Consider the following 27,677-nt stretch of genomic DNA (forward strand, 5'->3'; position numbering starts at 1 on the left):
TCTTCTCTCAGCTCCTTCTCCTGTTACACTAGCCTCCCCCCTTCCCTGCCTTGTCAGGTGACAGGCTTGTTTAGCTCCCATTGGCTGAACAACTGCAAGCCATCACTTGTCACATCTCACTTGCTTATCTTCCCTCAGACTGACTCCGGCACATAGGCAGCTCCCCCCTCCCCTCATACCCTCTCTCCCCCCTCCCCTCATACCCTCTCTCCCCCTCCCCTCATACCCTCTCTCCTGCTGCCGTGGACTCAGTGACGGAGTCATGTCACTAGAGAAGATAAGCTGAGCAAGCAGAGTCACCTGACAAGGAGGGGGAGGGGGAGGCTGGTGTAACAGGAGCTAGAGCAGCCCTCCTGCTGATGACTCATCCTCACAAGAAGGAGCTGCCTGGTGACGGTGACAACAGTAATCAGGTCTGTGTGAGTCAGGACACTTCCTGGTGGGGGGTGGAGGGGGGAAAAGACAGGGAAGGGAGGCAGATAGGTGATTGAAGCATATTACAGAGTTATATATCTTTGTAATGTGCTTCAATTACTGGGAAAAAGTTTTTCATGTCACTTGTCCTTTAATATTGGAGATGAATACGAGAATTGTAATTGTTTTTCAGGCAATCTGCAGGAGGCGTAATCATGAGAATCATCCTTAATTAATCATTTTGATTAGGAAATGTATAAATCCCGGGACATGTGATCGTCTACTTATTGAAATCGACCTGCTTAACCGTCAGGTTGTAATGTGAGACCCCTGTCCACTTTCCATAAACTTCAACCTCAGCACCAAACATGGTGCAGGCGATCGCCTTGTAGGGGACATTAATTTCGGATTTCATCACTGAGGACACCACCTTAATGGCTTTACCAGGCTCCAGCTCTACGTTTGTGTTTGATTCAAAGGAAGTCTGTAGAAGACAAAGAAAGATGACAAGAACCTTAGTGACCATGTGTTTTTGTGTCATTAGAGAGAACAAGAAACAGAATTGTTATTGTAAATGTCATCAGAAACCGTAAGAAACTCAAGGATTTTGTTTTGGTGAAAATGGAGAACAGTTCTATGACCTTTAAAGATTGCAAAAAACAAGAATAAGGATAGACGTGGAGTAAGGCTGCTCGGCTTTGATCTCTTGCTCTAGACTTCCACGCCTTCAGATGGGCAAGAAAATACAGGGGACCAATGTGCTACCTCCTTCTCCTGCGTTTACAAGGTCTATTGCTTGGTTGTTGCCCGGCCAGCATCAGAGAAGATCTATGCCGCCGGCGGCATCAGCAGTAATGATTGCGCCAGTTCTCTCTCCTGGATTGCATTGCACGACTCTTATGGCTTCGCCAACCACTGTGATGGCCCAACGGTGTGTGGGAGGTGGCCTTCTCTCCCCATGTGCAGTCACAGGACCTTATTCTGCCAGAGCTGGAAGTGGGATGATGTCAGCAGCTCTTATGGCAGCATGTGCGGTTGCTCACGTCTTACGGCAGCATGTGCGGTGGCTCACGTCTCCCGGCAGCTCTTACTGCAGCATGTGCGGTGGCTCACATCTCCCGGCAGCTCTTACTGCAGCATGTGCGGTGGCTCACATCTCCCGGCAGCTCTTACTGCTGCATGTGCGGTGGCTCACATCTCCCGGCAGCTCTTACTGCTGCATGTGCGGTGGCTCACATCTCCCGGCAGCTCTTACTGCAGCATGTGCGGTGGCTCACATCTCCCGGCAGCTCTTACTGCTGCATGTGCGGTGGCTCATATCTCCCGGCAGCTCTTACGGCAGCATGTGCGGTGGCTCACGTCTCCCGGCAGCTCTTACTGCTGCATGTGCGGTGGCTCACATCTCCCGGCAGCTCTTACTGCAGCATGTGCGGTGGCTCACATCTCCCGGCAGCTCTTACTGCAGCATGTGCGGTGGCTCACATCTCCCGGCAGCTCTTACGGCAGCATGTGCGGTGGCTCACATCTCCTGGCAGCTCTTACTGCAGCATGTGCGGTGGCTCACATCTCCCGGCAGCTCTTACGGCAGCATGTGCGGTGGCTCACATCTCCAGGCAGCTCTTACGGCAGCATGTGCGGTGGCTCACGTCTCCCGGCAGCTCTTACTGCTGCATGTGAGGTGGCTCACGTCTCCCGGCAGCTCTTACTGCTGCATGTGAGGTGGCTCACGTCTCCTGGCAGCTCTTACTGCAGCATGTGCGGTGGCTCACATCTCCAGGCAGCTCTTACGGCAGCATGTGCGGTGGCTCACATCTCCCGGCAGCTCTTACGGCAGCATGTGCGGTGGCTCACATCTCCAGGCAGCTCTTACGGCAGCATGTGCGGTGGCTCACATCTCCCGGCAGCTTTTACTGCAGCATGTGCGGTGGCTCACATCTCCTGGCAGCTCTTACTGCAGCATGTGCGGTGGCTCACATCTCCAGGCAGCTCTTACGGCAGCATGTGCGGTGGCTCACATCTCCCGGCAGCTCTTACGGCAGCATGTGCGGTGGCTCACATCTCCAGGCAGCTCTTACGGCAGCATGTGCGGTGGCTCACATCTCCCGGCAGCTTTTACTGCAGCATGTGCGGTGGCTCACATCTCCTGGCAGCTCTTACTGCAGCATGTGCGGTGGCTCACATCTCCCGGCAGCTCTTACGGCAGCATGTGCGGTGGCTCACATCTCCCGGCAGCTCTTACGGCAGCATGTGCGGTGGCTCACATCTCCCGGCAGCTCTTACTGCAGCATGTGCGGTGGCTCACATCTCCCGGCAGCTCTTACGGCAGCATGTGCGGTGGCTCACATCTCCCGGCAGCTCTTACGGCAGCATGTGCGGTGGCTCACATCTCCCGGCAGCAGGGAGGCCATAGTGAAAGTTTGCCAGCGGTCTCACAAGCTACTGCTGGAGGATCACTGAACATAGAGTCCCTTGCATAAGGAGAGGGTGTTGATTTAGGAAGCACAGGGAGTGTAGGTTTAATGCCTAGAATAGTAAGAAAAAGTAGGGGTTGCAGCACTCCAATGGCAATTAAAATCTGTAAACTTTATTTCATATCCAAAGATAAAACATGCTGCAGGATAACAGCGACGCGTTTCGCATTACTTTGCAGCATGTTTTATCTTTGGATATGAAATAAAGTTTACAGATTTTAATTGCCATTGGAGTGCTGGAACCCCTACTTTTTCTTACTATTCCTTGGATTTACGACTGGCTATCGTCGGAACCGTGCACCCTCCTATATGAAATGTGACCAATACGAATTCATTGAGGTGAGCTTACCGCATTTATTTATGTTTAATGCCTATCTGCTCTCTGAGTATGGACACGGGCGAGAGGGGATTGCGTGGGAGAGGTCACATGACCACTCTGCCTGTGTTTTCTTTACTTCCTGTGAAATTCTGTTCCCTTCTGTTTCCTGTTCCTGCCAGTGAGGGAACAGTGAGTCATCAGGTGGGTGGGGTTATGCATATATTTCTTTAGCCACACCCCTTACATCTAACTAATATCTGAGGCCAGAAGAAACTGCAGCAGTAAGGACAGCATGGCAGACTACAATCTGTGTACAGCACTGCAGCATAGGTTGGAGCTATAAACAGTAAATAAAGGAACTATGCAGTGATTTATCAAAACTTGTGCAGAGGAACAGGGAAGCAGTTGCCCATAGCAACCAGTCAGATTCTAGGTTTCATTTTCCAAGGCCTTTTTTAAAAATGAAAGAAGCAATCTGATTGGTTGCTATGGGTAACTGCTCCCCTGCACAGGCTTTGCTAAATCTTCCCCTATATTGTTACTATTGTAGTGTAAGGCTATGTTCACACTACGTAAGTTTCCAGCCGTAGCGCGTTCTGTGAATAAGCGGCCGGAGATTTACGTAGTTTGCGTACAATGTAAAGTATACGATATACGGCGGCACAGTTCACACTACGTAAGAACTTACGCCCGGATCGTATGCGGCGCCGTAAAAAATGAACCAGACCATTGTTTGAGGACGGAAATGCTGTAACTTACGCCCGTAGCGTAACATGCGGTCCCGTACGTAGTGGTGATTTCTTCAGTTTTGCACTTTGTTTTGCCGATCCAAAAGGTTCTGTGGGGTGTCCGGGGCTAGCCGAAGATTTCCAAGTAAAAGACCGCTGTCAGATCGCTACATACGGCGCTCGGGAAGCGTAAGTAGACTACGGGCGTACGTAGCCGGCCGCAACTTACGTAAATCCCCGGCCGGAGTTTAACACGTATATGTCCAGCTGCGAAAAATATGCGGTTGGACATATACGTAGTGTGAACATAGCCTAAAGATGTACAGTGTGAGGGCAGTGCTGCTGCTGTGTGTAATATGGAGAGGAGAGAGGAGACTTCACCTCATGGCAGTCACCATGTCATCTATCAATCTATTGCTGAGGTAACAGAATCCTGCCTCACTGAGACCCCGCCCACCTGTAGGATGGCTACTGTAGTGTATATGTAATCCAGGACTACAACTCCTATCATGTACATGTGTGCTGGGGTTTGTAGTCCTACAACAGATAAAAGTGTGAAAAACTAATTGATTTGATAACATAACTAATTGGAAGACACCGAGCCACCATGCTGCTCAAAGGACACCTGTAATAATACAGACATTACCTGCCTATGGGTAGAGGGGGTGGAGCTACAGGCTTGCAGAGCTGTGATGTCACTGCTGACCCCTGTGACCTGGAAGTTCTATATGTAAACAAACACAAATCCAAAAAGCAGCAACAGAGGAGGCGGCCCAGGGACACAGAGGAGGAGGATGGAGGCCCGGGGACACAGAGGAGGAGGATGGAGGCCCGGGGACACAGAGGAGGAGGATGGAGGCCCGGGGACACAGAGGAGGAGGATGGAGGCCCGGGGACACAGAGGAGGAGGATGGAGGCCCAGGGACACAGAGGAGGAGGATGGAGGCCCGGGGACACAGAGGAGGAGGATGGAGGCCCGGGGACACAGAGGAGAAAAAAGGTTAGAGAAAACCACTGAGGGAAAGGGACAGGTTACAAATTATTCACATTTCCAATAAAAAAAAAAAGTTGGACAACCTCTTTAAGGACAGCTAGTCAGTATGTCCCATAGAGAAGTGTGGAGTCAAGTGACCACTTTCAGCTTGGTATGGGAGTAACCGTGGACACCCTTTCTACACCTACCTACAAGTCAGAGAGACTGTTGTTCCATCTGTAACTATCTCTGACTCTCTGATGTTCTACAGGAATCGCAGCAGGTAGAAATGATAGTTTTGATCTACAATTGATGGAGGAATCCACCCTGCGGACTCCGTAAATTCTGCCTCTTTTACTCAGTGTGCAAGGGCCCTTAGAAGTCCGTGTTGGTGGAAATTCTGCTGTAGCTTTCGTAGTTTGTCTGTTTGATCCAAAATAGATCATTCTGTGGGTAATAGCAGTACAGATGTGGGCATAGTTAACATGAGAGATGAGCAAAGCAGCTGAAAATTCATTTTGCCAGGTTCGCGAATATTGGGTTGGATTTGATAAAATTTGTGAATCAAATACAAACAAATTTCAATAACCAGCCAAACTATAGTAGCTGCGATACGGGGACTATTACAGAGTAGCATCTTTTCAACAGATGTTGTTGTTACTGTGTCAAAAATTGGAAAATGACAATTTAAAAAAAAAGTGTCAATCAGCCTGTCAATCATTTAATTTCCCGTAATGGACAGCAGTGGACCTTGGTGGGTCAGCGGCAGAAAATTGAAAGTATTTCTAATAAAACATTTCATATGTAAGAATCCCCCTGAGGGGCCTAGAGCAGACATTTGCGGTGGTAATTGTAGCGGGTTTTCCTTTTTTTCTTTAAAATATATGAGAAGGAAAGAAAAAAACCCCCCAATAAACAGACACACATAGTACCTTTTTTTTTTTTTTTTTGTCAACATGTCAAGTGAAATTACTCTAATCTGACTTTTGAGTTGAATGGGCCGTCCCACTGCCAAAAATGGAAATGAACACCTAGACGCAAGTGCAAGACGCAACCCATGCATGCATCTCATAGGGTATTTAAGCTGTCTCCAGCTTATATGAACAGAGATAATTCTGAAGAGGTACTGTATGGGAGTGATTCTCTCCCCCTCACTTTGGTCACTCCCAAAAAACCTCACCCTAATGGTGCATTCACATGCCGATTCACGGCTGCTGCGTAAAATCATCAGCGGATCTTTACACCGGTTAGCACTACAATATGTAGACTTTGGGAAATTTCCAGCTTCAGTGTTGACCTAGGTAGTTCCGCACTGAACTGCGCAATATCCACCCGCCCCATAGTACTGAAAGGTGGCGGAAAAACAGCTGAGCACCCTTTGAGGCAAAAAACAAAAAGCAACCATTTACAGATGAATGCAGTATACATAGGGCAAGATAATGTGCCTTTCAGCAACAGATAGCTGCTTGTAGTAACTTTACAGGGTTCTTATATCACGTTTAGAGTTCATCATCCTCTGTGATATACATTCCATCAGGAACTCTTCCAATAGCGTAAGGCAGAAAACTCCTTCTAATAAAGCAGTTCATATACACCCCAGGAACACATCAGGAACCCTTTCTATAGCACTTACCATTAAAACGTCATACAACAAGTACCCTATCAGGAACCATTGTGCGAGCTCTAAGTACCCTTGGGATATCTTTAAAACTCCAAGAACAGATGTTGCCAAGTTACCATTCATAAAAGAAAAAAATTTGGGAATAAAAAGATTCCCTGGTAGAAGTGTCAGAGTTTATGGTTAAAGGAGAAGTCCGGGCAAAATTTATTTTTTATATGTTATTACTTATGGAAAGTTATACAATTTTCTAATGTACATTAATTATGGGAAATGCTCATATACTGCTATTTCCCTTAATTTAGTGTATCAGGAAGTGTTCCAGTGATGTCACAATGAATGGTGTAATTCCTATGGAGTGTCCAGCAGGGGGCGCACTATATATAGAAGTCAATGAGTACCATTGACTTCTATATATAGTGTGCCCCTGCTGGACACTCCATAGGAATTACAATGGATCTGTGTATGTAATGTAATGTAATGTTATGTACAGTACTTTGCGATTGAATACATTCCCATAAATGTATTCAATAAATACATTTGCAGGGCACTGAGCAGGGAGGGAGAGAAGTGCCATCTACCTCCCCCCTCCCTGCTCGGTCCTGGGCACATATACAAAATACTACTCCCCCATTATCTGCAGATAATGGGGGAGTAGTACCTGTGCTATCTATCGCCGCCCGCTCCGCCGCCGCTCACACAGAAGCTGCTCTTCATGCCCCCTCCGCCGGTCCGACCTCCTCCTCCCGGCTTCAAACACTATGGTCCCCTTACTCCCCACTGCCCGCACGCTGCCTCCCCACTGCCCGCCCGCTGCCTCCCCGCTGCCTGCCCGCTGCCTCCCCGCTGCCCGCCCGTGCCGCTGACTCCCACTATCCGGCCGGCTGCCGCTCTCTACTCCTGTATGCCGGCCGCGTCAGCCCTCACCCACCCCGGCCGAGAACACCAGGAAGCACCGGGAGCGCCGTGGAGGAGGCAGCGGGGAGGCAGCGGGCGGGCAGCGGAGAGTCAGGGGACCATAGTGTTTGAAGTCGGGAGGAGGAGGTCGGACCGGCAGAGGGGGCATGAAGAGCGGCCCTAGTGTGAGTGGCGGCGGAGCGGGCGGCGATAGATAGCACAGGTACTACTCCCCCATTATCTGCAGATAATGGGGGAGTAGTACTTTGTATATGTGCCCAGCACCGAGCAGGGAGGGGGGAGGTAGATGGCACTTCTCTCCCTCCCTGCTCGGTGCCCTGCAAATGTATTTATTGAATACATTTATGGGATACTTTGGGGAGCAAGGATACTTGCTCCCCAAAATATTCCATGAATGTATTCAATCGCAAAGTACTGTACATAACATTACATTACATTACATACACAGATCCATTGTAATTCCTATGGAGTGTCCAGCAGGGGCGCACTATATATAGAAGTCAATGGTACTCATTGACTTCTATATATAGAGCGCCCCCTGCTGGACACTCCATAGGAATTACACCATTCGTCGTGACGTCACTAACACTCTAACACTTCCTGATACACTAAATTAAGGAAAATAGCAGTATATGAGCATTTCCCATAATTAATGTACATTAGAAAATTGTATAAGTAATAACATATAAAAAATAAATTTTGGCCGGACTTCTCCTTTAAGGGAAATGTCCTCTTTGTGAACCATAGTCATGGGGATGTGTCTGGATAATCCTGTTCTGGTCATCCTCTTCAGAAACTGATTCCTCTATCTCCTCTTGTGTTTCCAGACCTAAGATGCTACCTGATGGTGTTTGGAACACCTGGCCATATACCTCTTCTTCCTCCACCACCAATTTGTCCATCTCTTGGCTCAGATTGGCATCATAGGCGATTGCACTACCCACGCTAATGATGTTACTCACTGCACACTCTATGACGTGAAGCAGGGTCATTGTGGCTTCCTCGAATGGTACCATAAACCAGCATACATCGTGCGTCATCTGCCAATCCGTGACCTGGAAATTGCAGTTCTGTGTGAGGCCGCCAATCCAACATGTGGACGGACGAGTTCCACCACATCAACACATGGCAGATCAGCCAATGTTATTGCAGTCCTGTGGAGGGCATTCCTTGCCACAACCGAGTGGCTGAAGTGGGTAGTTTCCTCGCCATTTTCAGCAAATCTTTGAGTCCCGCGAAAGAACGGAGGAAGATGCAAGATCAGGGCGTGGGCCATGCATGGATTGTGCGTGAGCCCTCCCTGCTGCAGTGCCGACAGAATTTTACAGCCTTTGTCCGCCATATTGTCCGCCACCTGTAATTGCGGAGAGGTCAGCCACTTTGAGAGGTCGTTCTTCATGGCATGAAGATGTTTGCTGCCAGTGTGGTTCCTGTAACCCAGGCTGCACAGGTGAAGGAAAGCCTGACAGCGCATGGCAAGTCAGCATTCGCACAGCACAGTGACAGGTAGTGCAGTGGAGGGATGACTGGACAAGGTGGTGAAGGCAGAGAATGAGGTCTTTGGATGATGTCCACAGTGGATTCTCAGAGTAGATAGTGGTGCGACCTCTGTTGCTCCATGTTGTTGCTGCAGCTCTCCCAGAAGGACATTTATCCATTATGCAGTGATAGACAAATACTGCCCCTGGCCATAGCTGGACCTCCATACATCTGTGCTTAGGTGCACCTGATGAAAGACAGAGAGCCGCAAAGAGTGGCCAACCTACCTCTGGAGATATGCATACATAAATGGAATAGCCTTGGCAAAGAAATGGCGACTGTGCCCTCTCCATTGTGGTGGTACACAAGCCATCAGCTCCCTAAATGGCTTGGAGTCCACCAACTGGAACAGGAGAGACTTCAGGGCATTAAGCTTAGCCAGGTGGGCGTTCAGCTTCTGTGCCATCGGATAGTGGTAGGAGTACTGCTGCCTCCTTGTGATGGATTCGGGCTGCAACTGCTGTCTCACGAGTGGCAGTGTTTGCTCACTATGAGCCCCGGAGGAGGCAGAGGTAGAAGTTTGGAACCGACTATTTGCAACCAAGAATGCAGATTCCTGGCTTGCAATGATGGGCTTTGTGGCGGTAGCTGCAGATCTTCTTCCCGGCAGTACGTGGCATGGGGGTCCCAGATCTTCCAGGCAGTGGAGTGGTGTTGCTCCATAGGCGTGGTGCCCAGGTTTGAAACCAAACCCTGGCCCCATTTTATGGTCACAAATGCTCCAAATGGCTGAGTTGTTTTTTCCTCTTTTCCAACATGGAAGAACTGCTAGACCGCTGATCTCAGTGGGCGGTTCTTTGGAGCAGGTGCACTGATGGCCTGCTGCAGAGTGGCGCCACTGCCTTGGGGTACCTGTTGAGTGCCTGGGACTTGCCGACATCTATTGGCTGACGCTGTTTGTCAACTTTTTTTCCACCGGACCCATGAGCCGTAGATGGTAGCTGACGCTGGGTCAGTGGCAGAAACACAGATCCATTCCCTGATGATGACACAGAGGATGACATCTGTGGGGACTGCGGGGTCTGCGACATCATCTTCATAGTCCACATATGTTAATATATATGTATATATATATATATATTATCATATGATGCTTTGGATTATTATGTATCATTGATTATCAATTTGGTAGTCACTATGCAACCTTGCTCACAGTAGTTCTCACATCCAAGATGGCCGCTGGGTCGTGTGCGAACCAAGACGCTGGGGTGAGTTGCGTGGGTGGCGAACAGTGTAATCACACCTGACGTCACTTCCGCTTCCGCCCGGCGGGCTCGGGGCGTGCGGCGCTCGGCGTTACAGGATTGCCAGGTATTATGCGGCCCAGGTGTTAGATATATATATCGGCCAATCACCTCCACTGGATGTATATTTAAGGCCCCTGGACCCCCACCTCGTTACTCCCTGACGAAGCTAGGAGAGCGAAGCAGCGTTGGAGTGTGAGGTGGGGGACTAGTGGACTGGGACCTGTGTTACATACTGCTAACTACCCTCTCATCCATATGTATTTGTCTATTTGTATGTGATTCCTATCAGCGCACTGTAGCAATCGGCACTGGCACTTTCTATTATGCACGTTATGCTGGATGAATTATAATATACAGTTTACAATGTGATGTATATGGATGCATTGGCACTTTAAATAACTTGTCCCAGCAACTCGGCCTCCCTCCTCCCCACGTCTTGTTTTTATGTGTTGTTTTTCTGTGATTGATTCAATAAACATTATTTTTTGTTAACTGATGTTTGATTCTACTTTTGATTAATTGGGGTTCCCCATATGAGTTTTTGGTGTAGTTTAGTGTGTATATAAGTCTGTGATTTTATCAGTTTTGTATAACATCATGTCTGATGAAGGGGGCCAGACTCCCAAAAGCTTACACTCACATATACTCAGCCTCCAAAAGGTATCGCCTGATTTCCTCTCTATCCTACTGATTCCTATAGCTAACATGGTACAACAATACTCTACTAGCAACCTGTTCCCTCCAGCATTACAGGACCACTCTAGGGGCGACATGTATTATCCGGCGTACGGATGATTTTCGGCGGAAAGTGCCGATTTGCGTATTTTTTTATTCGCAAATGGCCGATTTGCGAATAAAATATTCGCATATCGGCACTTCACGCCGAGTACGCCGGGGGGGGGGGGGGGGGCGGGGAGGGGGTGAGGAGGGGGCGTTACGGGGGGGGTGGACTCAGAGTCCGCGCGATTTGTAATTTTCTCATTTTATCATTGCGCCGAAAACTACACCTTTCAGGTGGCGTAGGTTTTCGGGTGGGCACCGACGCGCACGGGATTTATGTAGAGGCGGTCCGCCTCTACATAAATCTCCGTAGCACCGGAGATGCGGGGACATTTATAAGTCTGGCGTAAAAAACGCTGGGCTTCATAAATGTCCCCCTAGGTGTCCTTCAGTCCGGACCTCCATGTCAGAGATACAGATGGAAAACCAGTTAGATAACTTTGTAGCATAATAAAGAACCTCCAAGAATAAGACACCATTTACATTCATGTTTACCCCATTATAAATTACCCAAAGTTTAGTCTATTTTATAGTGTAACCTCAGGGACTTACCTCAGTTTCATTAGCCGTTGTTATGTTCCAGTTCTTGGTTTGGCTCATGTTAAGTTTAATAGTCGTAGATGCCTCAGAAACAAAAGGAATTCCTCCTTTGAAAGAAGTTTCAATTCCGGCTTCAAACGTAAATCCATGTTCATGGGAGAAACTGCTGATCTCCTTCACAGCTTTCTTGATCCTGACACAACAAAAACAGCGTCCTTAGGTCTTAGGTTCATGTTGGGAGATCCCTGATATGTTGTGTTTGCCATAGATCCCCACTCTGTGGCTCCCTACAGGAGCTGTCACTCATGGACATAAGCCCTGGCTACACTACAACATGTGCACACCAATATTGTTTACAAATCCTAATCTATTCTGGATGTGTGATGTCCCACCGCAGGTGTTTTTACCTCTCCTGTGCACCTCTCAAAAAGCTCCTTCTTTCAGGTTAAGTGGTGAATGAGGTATTCTAAAGTTTCACCACTAGGTGTCAGTATTGTCTAGGTATATCTATGCACAGCTGTAGTTAACGGGTTTACTGCTTTGTACTATGTGTAATTATTGATCAATAGGTGGTGCTCTCTACTTCAAACCAATCCTTTCTCTTCTTTCTCATGCACACACTCATCGCCACCACTCACAGGGAAGCTCACTTTAATCCCCTGTTGGAGGAGACACTGGTGGCGGAAGTGCAGAGTGAGTTTTAACCAGATTCTCAGAGAGGGAAGATGCAAAAAAACAGCTGTCCCTGCAGTAGTTAAGCCAGGGCCTAGCTGATGCCAGGACCCCTGTCAGGGACAACCGAGGCAGTCTAGTCTAGACACTCAGTGTGTACAGATGCAGCTAGAAACAACCAGTTCTTTATCTACTACTACTTTCAGTATGCTAACCCTAACCCACACTGAGAACACGTCTAAAAAGTGCAGGATACTATCCTGAACACAAGAGCAACTAGCCTGGATAGGACAAAGCTACCGTAAAGAAAGTCTACGTATCCTATCTCGCAGTGCAGGTAACTGGGACACCCCTGGACACTTAGCTAAGCACACCTTGGCTTATTTTTTCCCCTTTCTGTGGGTGGCAGTACTAATAGTCCGGGTGGGTCAGTTGCCACTCAGGACCACCGTGACAAGAGCCCAAGGAACCCATTACAGCCCGGCAGGTCACTGACCATTTGGAAAACACAGCCGGCCACACAAACAAAGCAGGTACCAACATCCCACCTGTGTGCTGGACTAGCGCTGGCGTCATGACACTACCATCTCTGGCTGAGCTGACATAACACCAAGCCTCCTAAACATCCACCACAGATGGTTAATATACTATGATACCAATGCGCAAAATTATAAACTTAAATATAAGCAAACATTTGTATTTTAAAGATTTACATCTTCTTCATGCCTAATATTTCTTTGTTTATTAAATGGATGTGGCTTCTGATTAACAATCCAAGTAGAAGATGATAGAGAAGGTTGGGGACCTCTGTCATAGAGAGAGTCCTTACATTCTGCAGCTGAAAAATCTATTATCATATAGCTGGGACCTGTCAAATAGACGGCATACACATCCTCAATACTTTATGCAGTCTATGGGAGATGGGGAATAAGGAGCAGTAAGATGCAGTCTGTGGGAGATGGGGAATAAGTAGAAGTAAGATGCAGTCTGTGATAGATGGTGAATAAGGAGCAGTAAGATGCAGTTTGTGGGAGATGGGGAATAAGGAGCAGTAAGATGCAGTCTGTGGGAGATGGGGAATAAGGAGCAGTAAGATGCAGTCTGTGGGAGATGGGGAATAAGGAGCAGTAAGATGCAGTCTGTGGGAGATGGGGAATAAGGAGCAGTAAGATGCAGTCTGTGGGAGATGGGGAATAAGTAGAAGTAAGATGCAGTCTGTGATAGATGGTGAATAAGGAGCAGTAAGATGCAGTTTGTGGGAGATGGGGAATAAGGAGCAGTAAGATGCAGTCTGTGGGAGATGGGGAATAAGGAGCAGTAAGATGCAGTCTGTGGGAGATGGGGAATAAGGAGCAGTAAGATGCAGTCTGTGGGAGGTGGGGAATAAGGAGCAGTAAGGTGCAGTCTGTGGGAGATGGGGAATAAGGAGCAGTAAGATGCAGTTTTTGATAGATGGTGAATAAGGAGCAGTAAGATGCAGTCTGTGGGAGATGGGGAATAAGGAGCAGTAAGATGCAGTCTGTGGGAGATGGGGAATAAGGAGCAGTAAGATGCAGTCTGTGGGAGATGGGAAATAAGGAGCAGTAAGATGCAGTCTGTGGGAGATGGGGAATAAGGAGCAGTAAGATGCAGTCTGTGGGAGATGGGGAATAAGGAGCAGTAAGGTGCAGTCTGTGGGAGATGGGGAATAAGGAGCAGTAAGGTGCAGTCTGTGGGAGATGGGGAATAAGGAGCAGTAAGATGCAGTCTGTTGGAGATGGGGAATAAGGAGCAGTAAGATGCAGTCTGTGGGAGATGGGGAATAAGGAGCTGGAAGGGAGAAATGAAGGCTTTACCAGTAGTATATGAGAGTTGGGCTCTTAGGGAGTTGTGAGAAAGGAAGATACTAGAAGCTGTCAATTAGAGAGCTGACATAATAAGTAGTACATCCTGTGTAATATAGGGGTCCATGGGAGAAGTCTGTGTAATTTAGTGGGGGCCGTGGGGAGCAATCTGTAATAGTAATATGGACATGGATATGAAGCATGGAGAGGTCTTTAATTTTTTTTGTAGGTACACTTCACCTATGAGAGAGAGAATTAAATTTTTTAATAATTCATTAACATTTTATTGCATGAAATAATTATTCGACCATTTACTAACAAAATAAAGATTTCACAGACCTCCTCCTCCTCCTCTGCCCTCATTACCTGGATTACCTGCACCTGTTTCATCTCATTACCTGTATAATAGTCTCCTGTCCACACACTCATCACACTCCAACCTCTCCACCATGGCCGAGACCACACAGCTGTCTAAGCACACTAGGGACAAAATTGTAGACCCGCACAAGGCTGGGATGGGCCGACTAGAGACAGATCCTATGGTGCAGGTACCACATAAGGTGCAAATTAATGAAGTATACCTGTAAACAAGTAAGAAGTGTTTAGGTCCAGACGTCGCCCGACACATGTTTTGGCAAACGGCCTTTATCGAGGGGTGGTATATGTGGGCAGGCCGATCTCCTGGATTTCTGACCTAAACCACACTGGCGTACTGTCGATGTGATCTTGGCGTTATATTGGATCTGTCACCACACCTGACGTATCTGTTACAGTAAATACCAGGGCTGCTTCATAGTCACAGATTATCTCTGGTTCCATTATGGGCTTCATGATCCAAGAAGTAACGATAATCAGGAGCTAAACCATTTCCTACAATCTCTGAGTAGCGGCTTCTAAGAGCCCTATGACACAAAGCCATTATCTGCCCAATGAGGCCAATTTGAACAAATAATCATTCCATGTAACAAACACAACGATCAGCCAAGGAGCCGATCATCAGCTGATCGTTGTCTTTCAACAAGTTTAAAAATCCTCGACAGGGTATATACAAGATAAAGAATATACTTACCTGTCCTTGCTCCCACGGTGTCCTCCTGGCTTGTCTCTGGGATCCTCCCCGTCTCACCAGTCAGTGATTGGCTGAGCAGGGTGTCAGTGTAGAGACGGGTCCAGAAGCTTTAGTCAGCGAGGAATCCCAGAGGCAGGCTAGGGGGACACTGGGGGAGCGTGGACATGGAAGCATACGGCTTTATTATTTTCTATACAGTACTAGTAGAAGTACACCAAAAAGTAAGGGCTACACAAACGTCACCAATGATACCTGTGCAGCCCCGCTGCACGATCATCGAATGGCCATCATGCAGATTGGCGCTCACTTTCCCCGCTTATCAGGCTGTCTAATACGGTCTTTAGAGTTACACCAGCTTACAGTAGAGTACTTACGTGTAGTTGTGTCTCATGATAGTAGTGCTTTCTCTGTTGTCGTAGAGCTTCTCCTCCAACACCTCAGGGGTTTCCGACAGTCTTTCCCCCTTGTCAACCAGGAAATCAAAGCTGATAATGTTACTGATTGTTTTGTCTTTTACAAAAACAAAAAATCTAAAGTAAGTATAGGTCCATCCTAAGTATTCGGCATTGATGAAATAAGCTGGATTTTCTGGTGTCGGTGGGTCTCCTTTGTAAAACTGTCCCATTTTTCTTTCTACAAGCGACAGTTTATTATCTTTAGTAAAGCCCATGAAGTAAGAGTACCTTTCCCAGCCCACATCAATATACTCTTTGTTCCATGGATACTTTTCATCAGTAGGTGGAGGCCCAGAATAAAGTCGGTCATTGGTCACACCATACAGATCGCCATTTGGATGAAAAAGCAATGCTGAAAATGATTGCCAGTTCCCATTTCCGATCCTTGTTGCCCGATTATAGAGCCAGGGTACATGCTCATTATCTGGAGGGGGACCCTTATACAATTCTCCATCATAAGTGCTGCAATAAAAATCTCCATTGGGGTGGAAGAAAATAAGTTTAATTTTGTTCCAAGGAAATTTTGCAACTCTTCGAGCCACTGTAAGCCAATTAACATCTTTCTTGGAGGGCATTGGACCTCTGTACAGGTCCCCAAAGTGGATACAGAAGAGCTCCCCATCTGGGCTGCAGGCTATAGCATTGATATCCTTAATTGATCCTAATTCTACTGCTCTATTACCAAAACTATCTTGGGCATGCCGGGGTGGTAAGCCGATATAGACAGTGCCAACCGGATCCACAGCCAGAAGGAGTGTGTCTAGAATAAAAAGAGGACAAGAATGAGATAACCCAGTAAGCACAGAATAAGGCCTCTAATATCGTGTCACTATTATTGATTATAAGCTCCTATAGTCAGGGATTTTACTCCTGGGGTTGTACTCTAACTCTACCACTTATATGGACCCTCATTCTATATAGAGGGCAAGTTCCAACAATCAGGACTTTTACTTATCCTCCACATCTTGTATCCCTAAATTATTTCCCATTGGACTATTAACATATAACTCTCATTTGTATAAACTTGTGACATGTCAGAAGTCTCTATCTGTCGGGGTCCGGGTGCTTAGACCCCTGCCGATCACTAGAATGAAGGGACAGAAGGGATCAGCCGCACACGCTCCGCTATAAGGAGATGAATTGCATACACTGATAATAAGAGCGGTCTACGGAATTATAATGGGAACCTTCTGTCCGGAAGTTCCATAGGCTCCATTGTAATTCATTAGACTGCAGTTATAGTGGAGATGAAGGGGCAGAGCGCGCACCCCTGAGTGCTTCTGCCCCTTCATTCTAACAATCAGCGGGAATCTCAGAACCCAGACCCTGACCGATGCTGACCTTTCTGGCATCCCTCTATGACATGTGAGAAATATTATACAAATGATAGTTACATAAGGACGGAGCCCAAAATGGCCTTAACCCCTTAGGGACCAAGCCCATTTGGGCCTTAATGACCAGACCAAATTTTGGAAATCTGGTATGGTTCACTTAATCTGCTTATAACTCTATAACGGTTTCATACATCAAAGCGGTTTTAAGATTGTTTTTTTGTCACATCTTGTACTTTATCCCAGCAGTAAAAAAACTTTGATATAATTTTCTTAAATAGATTAAAAAAGCAAAAAATTAGAGAAATTTTGAAAAATTTTCTTTTTTTTCAACTTTTAACTATAATATTCCACTTATATATGTACTTTCTGTAGAATTTTTTTTATCATACATATATTTCGATCTGTTTCCTTTGTTTTGGCATTCGTTTTGGGAAAAAAAATACTCAAATTTGAGAACGTACAAAATTAACCATACTTTTTAAAAATTATGAATTGCATTTTATTCCCTGCATCAAGCCAAGTTTCAGAGGCTCATACGTTTCAGAACAATAGAAAACTCCCACAAATGACCCCATTTTGGAAACTAGACCCCATAAGGAATTCATCTAGGGGTAGAGTGAGTTTGTTAACCCCGCAGTGTTTGGACAAAATTAATGCAAAGCAAGTGAACGTGAAATAAATTTCTTGCTTTCTTTTTTCTATGTGTCATTTTGAAGACATGTTATCCCTTCTAAATGCATGATAAGGAGAAAATGCACCCCCTAATTTATCGCCCCATTTCTTCTGAGTTCAGACATATGACCATTGTGCCCCTTACTCAATGTCTAGGCGCACGGCAGGGCTCCAAATGAAGGGAGCACCTAGTGGTTTTCAGAACACCAATTTAGCTTGAAAATCTATAAGGCCCCACTGTTCACTTGGAGGGGTATAGAGCTGCCAGAACACCCCCACATATGACCCCATTTTGGAAACTAGACTCCCTAAGGAATTCATCTAGGGGTACAGTGAGTATTTGAACCCCACAGTGTATTGAAAAAATGAACACAAAGCAGGTAAAAGTGACAAAATGTTCTTTCTTTTTTTTTTCTTCGTGTCACTTTAAAGACATGTTATACTTTCTAAATACATGATAAGGAGAAAAGGCACCCCCTTATTTATTGACTTATTTCTTCTGAGTTCAGACATGACTATTGTGCCCCTAACTCAATGTTTGGACACACAGCGGGATCCAATGATTTTATAGCACCCATTTTGCTTTAAAAAATCTATTAGGCCCCACTGTTCACTTGGAGAGGTATAGAGCTGCCAGAACAATAGAAACCCACCACAAATGACCCCATTTTGGAAACTAGACCCCATAGGGGTAGAGTGAGTATTTTAACCCCACAGTGTTTGGACAGAATTAATTCAAAGCAGGTGAAAGTGTCAAAATGTTCTCTTTTTTTTTTTTTTAACGTGTCATTTTAAAGACATGTTATCCGTCTTTCACACATAACAATGAGAAAAGGCACCCCCTAATTTATCATCCCATTTCTTCTGAGTTCAAAAATATAACTATTGTGGCCCTAACTCAATGTATGGACACACAGTGGGATCCAATGATTTTAGGGCACCCATTTTGCTTAATAAAATCTATTAGGCCCCATTGTTCATTTGGAGGGGTATAGAGCTGCCAGAATAATAGGAAACCCCCCAAAATAACCACATTTTGGAAAATAGACCCCATAGCGAATATATTTTGGTCAAAATCAATGCACAGCAGGTAAATTAACAAACAAATTTTAAAAATCAACAGGTGTTAAAATTGTGAAATCCCTATTGGCAACAAAAAGTCGAGAATTAAAGCTGAGTACCCCTAAGGGGGCATGTTCCTAAAACAGCAACTACCTGAAATATGACTATGTCTTGCCACAGAAGCAGAAATCTCGCATTTGTGTCACTTTGATGACATCAAGAACAACATTCTGGTCTGAAATGTAGCAGGAAAAAAAAGTTCTGTAGTGAAGGGCAATATATATATATATAAAAAAAAGAGGAAGATCCAACTGTATGGAAAATTTGACTTTTTTTCTTCAAAATATGAAAGAACACTTGTAGGGCTATGAAGACAAGTTTATTATTTTATATCAACTGGTCATACAACACCTCTGTAGCCACATCAATCCCTATATGAGGAACGAATGTGGTAAGCGATGCGGTACACCATCACAGGTCCCTGCCCGGGAAAGTAGGAATTGTTAGGCGCGCAAAACAACCAATCACTTTCAAAATATATGGAGACCGTGTCCATTACCATTTGTCTGAACAGTAAAGTATCACTAGTCCCCATAGTGAAGAATTTGTATTTAAGCCCATAGTGTATTGATATTGAACAGCTTTATTATTAGATAGCCTTCAAAAAAATAGAAAAAAAATAATGCCCATATTAGAATGCAGTATTAGGAATGGAAATAGCTGTGCCTTCTGATATACCATGAAGGCGTTGTAGGTGGCAGTCTGAATAAGGTAGACTGCCACTTTCTTGTACCAGGCCCTGGTTTTGCACTTCACCAGGTATGGTTGCAGCGCCTGGTCGGACAAGTCCACACTACCCATAAATCGATTGTACTCGCAGACACAGGCAGGTTTAGTGCTGTCAGTGGTGGCCCCCCTCTCCCTTACCACCACTGAGGTGTCTGCGTGCAGGGTGGTGATCATGAGGACCTGCTTTCTGTCATGCCACTTGACAGCGAGCAGGTTTTCACTTGCCAGCGCAAATGATGCCCCCCTTTCTACCCGCCTGGACAGCAAATCAGGTGGGCGTCCTACCCTGCTTTTTCGGACTGTCCCACAGGCCCCTGTATTCGCAGCGTGCAGCAATTTATAGAGTGGGACACTGGAATAAAAGTTATCAGTGTATAGCTGGTAGACTTTGTGCAGAAAAGGCCCCATCAGCTCCCACACAATTTTCCCACTGACGCCAACTGTGTCTGGGCAGCCTGGGGGGTTTAGCTGGCGGTCCCTGCCTTCATAACTTAAAAAATTACAGGTGTAGCCAGTGGGGCTCTCGCACACCTTATACACCTTCACGCCATAGCGCGCCCGCTTAAATGGTATGAACTGGCGGAAGGAAAGGCGGCCTTTGAAGTTCATAAGGGACTCGTCCACTGCCAGCTGCTTGTCAGGGGTGTATACACTGAGGAAGGTTTGTTGGAGGAGGGATAATAGGGGTCTTAATTTGTAGAGGCGGTCAAAATTTGGGTCATTTCTTGGGGGGCACTGTGCGTTGTCATTAAAGTGCATGAAAAGCATCAGGGTCTCATAGCGGGTGCGGGACATGATTGCTGCGAATACAGGGGTGCTATGGGTAGCCCGGCCACTCCAGTAGCTGCGTATGGAGAGCTAAGAGTGTGAGAAAATTGAAAATTTCAATTTTCTTTGCAGAAATTATATTGTGATCCAATATCTTTCATAATAGAAAACCTATTTCCAGAGAAATGCACCACAATTTGTATTGCCCTGTTTCCGTAGTTTATAGAAATATACGATACGTGGCCCTATTGCGCTATTTGACTTAACCACAAGCCTCAGATGTAAAGGAGCGCCTAGTGAATTTTGAAGCCTCCATTACTATTGGCAAATTTTTTAAAGTACCACTTCTGGTTGGCAGAGGCTCTGGGGTGCCAAAACCTAACAAACACCCCAAAAGGGACACCATTTAGGAAACTACACCCCTCGAGGAATGTAACAAGGGGTGCGGTGAGCATATGGACCCCACTGGTGACTGACACAAATGTGGAACAATATGCCGTGAAAATGAAAAGTTCAATTTTTTACACTAAAACGTTGGTGTAACTTTGAATTTTTCATGTTCACAAGGGTTTAAAATAAAAAATAAACCACTAATCATGTAGAGCAATTTCCCCCGATTACAGGAGTACCCCACATGTGGACACAAAGTGCAAAGTCACTGCACGGAAAGCCTCCAAAGGGAAGGAGCGCAATTTGGATTTTGGAAGCTGGTTTTGGCCAGAATAGAGGACAGAGGCCATGTCGGGTTCACAGAGCCCCCGTGCTGCCAAAACATTGGAAACCCCCCACAAGTGACCCCATTCTGGAAACTTCACCCCTCAAGGAATGTAAGAAGGGGTATAGTGGCCGTATGGACCCCACTGGTGACAGACACAAATGTGTCATGAAAATGAAAAATTTAATTTTTTTTTACACTAAAACTTGGTCTAGCCTTAAATTTTTCAGGTTCACAAGGGGTTAAAAGGAAAAAATATATAAAGGGGGAGCAGGATGGATGGCAGGGGGAGCAGGATGGATGGCAGGGGGAGCAGGATGGATGGCACAGGGGGAGCAGGATGGATGGCAGGGGGAGCAGGATGGATGGCACAGGGGGAGCAGGATGGATGGCAGGGGGAGCAGGATGGATGGCACAGGGGGAGCAGGATGGATGGCAGGGGGAGCAGGATGGATGGCAGGGGGAGCAGGATGGATGGCACAGGGGGAGCAGGATGGATGGCAGGGGGAGCAGGATGGATCGCAGGGGGAGCAGGATAGATGGCACAGGGGAGCAGGATAGATGGAGGGGGAGCAGGATAGATGGCACAGGGGGAGCAGGATGGATGGCACAGGGGGAGCAGGATGGATGGCACAGGGGGAGCAGGATGGATCGCAGGGGGAGCAGGATAGATGGAGGGGGAGCAGGATAGATGGCACAGGGGAGCAGGATGGATCGCAGGGGGAGCAGGATGGATGGCACAGGGGAGCAGGATGGATGGCAGGGGGAGCAGGATGGATGGCACAGGGGGCGCAGGGTGGATGGCACAGGGGGAGCAGGATGGATGGCAGGGGGAGCAGGATGGATGGCAGGGGGAGCAGGATGGATGGCACAGGGGGAGCAGGATGGATGGCACAGGGGGAGCAGGATGGATCACAGGGGGCGCAGGGTGGATGGCACAGGGGGAGCAGGGAGGATGTGTGACCCCTCTCTATATCACTATGTGTGACCCCTCTCTATATCACTATGTGTGACTCCTCTATATCACTATGTGTGACCCCTCTCTATATCACTATGTGTGACCCCTCTATATCACTATGTGTGACCCCTCTCTATATCACTATGTGTGACCCCTCTATATCACTATGTGTGACCCCCCTCTATATCACTATGTGTGACCCCTCTATATCACTATGTGTGACCCCTCTCTATATCACTATGTGTGACCCCCCTCTATATCACTATGTGTGACCCCTCTCTATATCATTATGTGTGACCTCTCTATATCACTATGTGTGACCTCTATATCACTATGTGTGACCTCTATAACAGGTATCTGGCAGTGTTAGCAGTATTCTGATGTGTGTACGGTGAATATTTAGTTAGAAACATAGAAGATGTCAGCAGGAAAAGCCCCCCTGCTCCATCTAGCCTAGTTGTGAGTAGTTCAGGACATGGAGGCTGGAGACTGGCTGCATCCACTGCACACACAGGAGAAGCTGCTGTATATACAGTATATATTCCCTCAGAAGTCGCCCCAGGATCCTGTACTTTACACTAGTTGGACACTAATTCCCCTGGGGTCTGACTGGCCATTTATGAAGAAGCTGCAGACGGTCCTGATAAAATTCAGCTTACCGACTCCACAGCCAGGGTAACAACACAGTGTATCACATACTCTCAGGCTGCTGTAGCTCTACAATGTTGTCAGGATAAGGGACCAGGACGACAAAGGACAGGTGTAGCCCTAATGATGGCAGCCACCCTGATGTCCCTGCCTAATTGCCTCAACAGCCCTGACGGCAGCGGAAAACTGGTTGACGGTCCCTAATCCTATATAATGTAAGTGAACAGAGACAAGACAAACACAATATAGCAAGGTCAGATGTCCAAGTCAGTAACGAGAGCGGGGCAGTACGAAACGTGATCCAAGAGAATAGTCAAAGTCCAAAAACCCAGAAGTCAGAATACCAGGTACACAATGCAGGCAATGCTAGGTCAAGGAAAGACAGGCAGGAAAGACATGTGTGGGAGGATACCTATAGGGCCTGGAGTCCCAGGCGTGATTGGGGCTGAGGCTTAAGCCCCAGGACACACATAAAATTCTACTGTCAGTGTCGACAGCCAGTAAAACCAAACTCAGGACAGCTGTGCTGCTCAGCTAGGGGCAGGTCGGCCCCCGGCAACAGCAGAAACCCAAGACACCACCAAGCCCCAGCAACCTGGCTGGCTGCTAGGGATGCTGTCAGAATGCCCGCAGTAATCGGGCACTTTGGTGAACCTACTATATAAAGTTGAGCAACACCAAAGCTGTGTATAAGTCCTGCAGCGGAAATATTCCACAGGTGCTGATGATTATGCAAGAGTGAGAGCCCTGAAAAAAATATGCTGTATTTAATAACTATATAGTGAGATAACTGGAGGCATTAATGCATTTTAGCAATCCCCTTGTATTAATGCCGCCAGCTTTTTGACTATATATTTACTTAATACAGCAAATTTCATTCTACTTTTTTGTTTCCAAAAACAAAACTGAAATGATGCTCTCCCTTTACATTCTTCTCTCCTGTAACATATATAAAGGTTTCCATCATGTCCCCCCTTTCCCTTCTTCTCTCCTGTAACATATATAAAGGTTTCCATCATGTCCTCCCTTTCCCTTCTTCCTCCTGTAACATATATAAAGGTTTCCATCATGTACTCCCTTTCCCTTGTTCCTCCTGTAACATATAGAAAGGTTTCCATCATGTCCTCCCTTTCCCTTCTTCCTCCTGTAACATATATAAAGGTTTCCATCATGTCCCTCCTTTCCCTTCTTCCTCCTGTCACATATATAAAGGTTTCCATCATGTCCCCCCTTTCCCTTCTTCCCTCCTGTAATATATATAAAGGTTTCCATCATGTCCTTCTTTCCCTTCTTCTACCTGTAACATATATAAAGGTTTCCATCATGTCCCCCCTTTCCCTTCTTCCCTCCTGTAACATATATAAAGGTTTCCATCATGCCCTCCCTTTCCCTTCTTCCCTCCTGTAACATATATAAAGGTTTTCATCATTTCCCCTTTTCCCTTCTTCCTCCTGTAACATATATAAAGGTTTTCATCATGTCCTTCTTTCCCTTCTTCCTCCTATAACATATATAAAGGTTTCCATCATGTCCCCCCCTTTCCCTTCTTCCTCCTGTAACATATATAAAGGTTTCCATCATGTCCCCCCTTTCCCTTCTTCTCTCCTGTAACATATATAAAGGTTTCCATCATGTCCTCCCTTTCCCTTCTTCCTCCTGTAACATATATAAAGGTTTCCATCATGTCCTCCCTTTCCCTTGTTCCTCCTGTAACATATAGAAAGGTTTCCATCATGTCCTCCCTTTCCCTTCTTCCTCCTGTAACATATATAAAGGTTTCCATCATGTCCCTCCTTTCCCTTCTTCCTCCTGTCACATATATAAAGGTTTCCATCATGTCCCCCCTTTCCCTTCTTCCCTCCTGTAATATATATAAAGGTTTCCATCATGTCCTTCTTTCCCTTCTTCCTCCTATAACATATATAAAGGTTTCCATCATGTCCCCCCCTTTCCCTTCTTCCTCCTGTAACATATATATAGGTTTCCATCATGTGCTCCCTTTCCCTTCTTCCTCCTGTAACATATATAAAGGTTTCCATCATGTCCCCCCTTTCCCTTCTTCCTCCTGTAACATATATATAGGTTTCCATCATGTCCTCCTTTCCCTTCTTCCCTCCTGTAACATATATAAAGGTTTCCATCATGTCCCTCCTTTCCCTTCTTCCTCCTGTAACATATATAAAGGTTTCCATCATGTCCCCCCTTTCTCTTCTTCCTCCTGTAACATATATAAAGGTTTCCATCATGTCCCTCCTTTCCCTTCTTCCCTCCTGTAACATTTATAAAGGTTTCCATCATGTCCTCCCTTTCCCTTCTTCCTCCTGTAACATATATAAAGGTTTCCATCATGTCATTGTTTCCCTTCTTCTACCTGTAACATATATAAAGGTTTCCATCATGTCCCCCCTTTCCCTTCTTCCCTCCTGTAACATATATAAAGGTTTCCATCATGCTCTTCTTTCCCTTCTTCCTCCTGTAACATATATAAAGGTTTTCATCATGTCCTCCCTTTCCCTTCTTCCCTCCTGTAACATATATAAAGGTTTCCATCATGTCCTCCCTTTCCCTTCTTCCTCCTGTAACATATATAAAGGTTTCCATCATGTCCCTCCTTTCCCTTCTTCCTCCTGTAACATATATAAAGGTTTCCATCATGTCCCCCTTTCCCTTCTTCCCTCCTGTAACATATATAAAGGTTTCCATTATGTCCTCCCTTTCCCTTCTTCCTCCTGTAAAATATATAAAGGTTTCCATCATGTCTTCCCTTTCCCTTCTTTCTCCTGTAACATATATAAAGGTTTCCATCATGTCCCTCCTTTCCCTTCTTCCTCCTGTAACATATATAAAGGTTTCCATCATGTCCTCCCTTTCCCTTCTTCCTCCTGTAACATATACAGTATAAAGGTTTCCATCATGTCCTCCCTTTCCCTTCTTCCTCCTGTAACATATACAGTATAAAGGTTTCCATCATGCATGCTAAGTTAGTGGAATTCTATTTTTTTTTCCTATATGTCGTTTCAAACGTTGAAGGGCCGGAGTTTCCTTAACATAGATGTTACCAAAAAGTATATGCAAAATAGCTGTTACACCAAAGTAGTAGCCCCTCAAGTCCGTGCTGAATCTAGGAATCTTAGAACACTGACTGGGGATATATACCAAGCCAAACATCTCTCCAAGAGGAACATCTGCAGACTTTAGCGTACAGAGATGAGAAGTGTATAGACAGACAGGTACGAAGAGGCCGAACAGGAATTCTGATTACAGAAGAAGGTGATGGAGGAAGATGATGAAAACAAGAAGAAAGTGATAAGACAGTAAGGCCCCGTTCCCACTGAGGAAAGGTAGCGGAATTCCGCAACGGAATTGTCCGCCGCGGAATGCCGTTAGCCTCCCGCTCATAATGGGAGTCTATGGGAGGCGCGCGCTCCTGCTCTGTACGTGCTGAAGAATGAAAATGTTCATTCTTCAGCGCGGACAGGGCAGGAGCGCGCGCCTCCCATAGACTCCCATTATGAGCGGGAGGCTAACGGCATTGCGTGGCGGACAATTCCGTTGCGGAATTCCGCTACCTTTCCTCAGTGGGAACGGGGCCTAAAGAGGAAGCTGGTGGTGATGAGAGGGAAGAAGAAGAAGAGAGAAGACAATGATATAAGATAAGTATAAAGATAAAATAGTGGATGTCTATGATGAAGAGGAGAGCGGTTACCTGTGTCGGCCATTGTTGGGTCTTGTTGGGTGTCACGGTGGATCTGGCTGCTCTCTGTAAGGAGACTGCAGGTCACTGAGGAGAATTCTGCTCCGGACTCTTATATAATCCAGAGGAACGGTGGAAACTGTGGGAACCTGTGTCCTTCTCCTCCTCCCTGCAGCGCTCCATCATGACTCCTCATCTCTGTTTACCCCCATGTGTTTACTCTGTATCTCCTGTTCTATGACTTGGTGATGGTGAAATGCTCCTATTACTATGCTTATCGCAGATCACACCTTGTATAGAGAACATCAGTTTATTTGCGCCTGTCATGGGGCGATCATTATTATACACCCTGGTGACAACTTCTCTCAAAAATATTTGATTTTCACACAAATGTTTATAATGAGAGAGAAGCATGTGGGCAATGTGCTTAGGTGGGTGGAAGGGAAGGTGAAGGCCTCTTGTATCTTATGTGTAGCCTAGGACCCTACAGGGGGATGGGCAGCAGCACCAGGGTTCTCTCACCTCAATGTCTATAATGGAATCCCAGCTTCATAGGTCACAAAATAATATCAGCAACTCCTCCCGGTCCACTGTGGGATCAGATGATGGACAAGGCACATAGGTTGGGAGAGCTATGGAGATTATAAGGGCTGTATCCACCCTGTCTCATACTCTATAATGGTTCCTCTGTCATTAATCACCCAGTAGTCAATCCGACACTGTTGGCACTAGATACGGGAAAAAAAATGACTAAATAAAACAGTGACAGACACCAAGTTTCGAAAATCAAATTGGCCGTATATTTTTTTAAGAGTTACACGAAAATTATATATAATCGATAAAACGTCATAAACATTTTCTTAAAGCATAAAATGTTACTCATCAGCTAAACATTGGCGCAGCCTAAGGTGGCAACTCCCCCACTAGCCACAAAGACGGAGACTTCACGGCCACCCTTAAATGACATGGCCCTTTTTTTTTTTTTTTTAAACTATTTTTATAGACACATTTTTATAGCACAATACAATCAATGCATACATTATATAAAGCTTATAAAAGGAACAATACAATAAATATTTCAAGCATTGTATAGTACATAGGGATGGCAGAAGTTTTTTGTTTTTATGTCTTAGATACAATGATACTAACAGCCATAAAACCAAACATTTAGGCCAACAGGGCCCTATCCACATGAGTTGCCCATCTAGACGTATCTTGTTTCCAATAACTTGTATTATATGGTAAAATAATACTGAATCAGTCCACTTGTGCCATGTACAGAGCTATGGTTATAAGAGGCTAGGGATCCTTTCATGTGACAGATGTGATTAATGGAATGGATAAGCTCTAGTTTACCAGGACATTGAGAGGATATCCAGCGCCTACCAATAGCTACCCTATCTGCTGCCCAATATACAATATACAATAGTTCGGTCAGCAATTGGAAGATCTGCTACACCAATGTTATGTA

General features: G+C 46.0%; 1 protein-coding gene across 1 annotated transcript; it reads right to left on the reverse strand.

Moving 5' to 3' along the window:
- Positions 1 to 543: 543 nt before the first annotated feature.
- Positions 544 to 26,444, reverse strand: LOC138796628 (tachylectin-2-like). The gene is made up of 4 exons (XM_069976242.1): positions 26,219 to 26,444; positions 15,486 to 16,326; positions 11,560 to 11,740; positions 544 to 898 (listed from the first exon to the last, which is right to left on the reverse strand). The coding sequence occupies exons 1-4, from the start codon at positions 26,229 to 26,231 to the stop codon at positions 695 to 697; spliced, it is 1,239 nt and encodes a 412-aa protein (XP_069832343.1). The 5' UTR covers positions 26,232 to 26,444; the 3' UTR covers positions 544 to 694.
- Between the last annotated feature and the right edge of the window lie 1,233 nt (positions 26,445 to 27,677).

Source organism: Dendropsophus ebraccatus, chromosome 7 (assembly GCF_027789765.1).
Source record: "Dendropsophus ebraccatus isolate aDenEbr1 chromosome 7, aDenEbr1.pat, whole genome shotgun sequence".
NCBI lineage: Eukaryota > Metazoa > Chordata > Amphibia > Anura > Hylidae > Dendropsophus > Dendropsophus ebraccatus.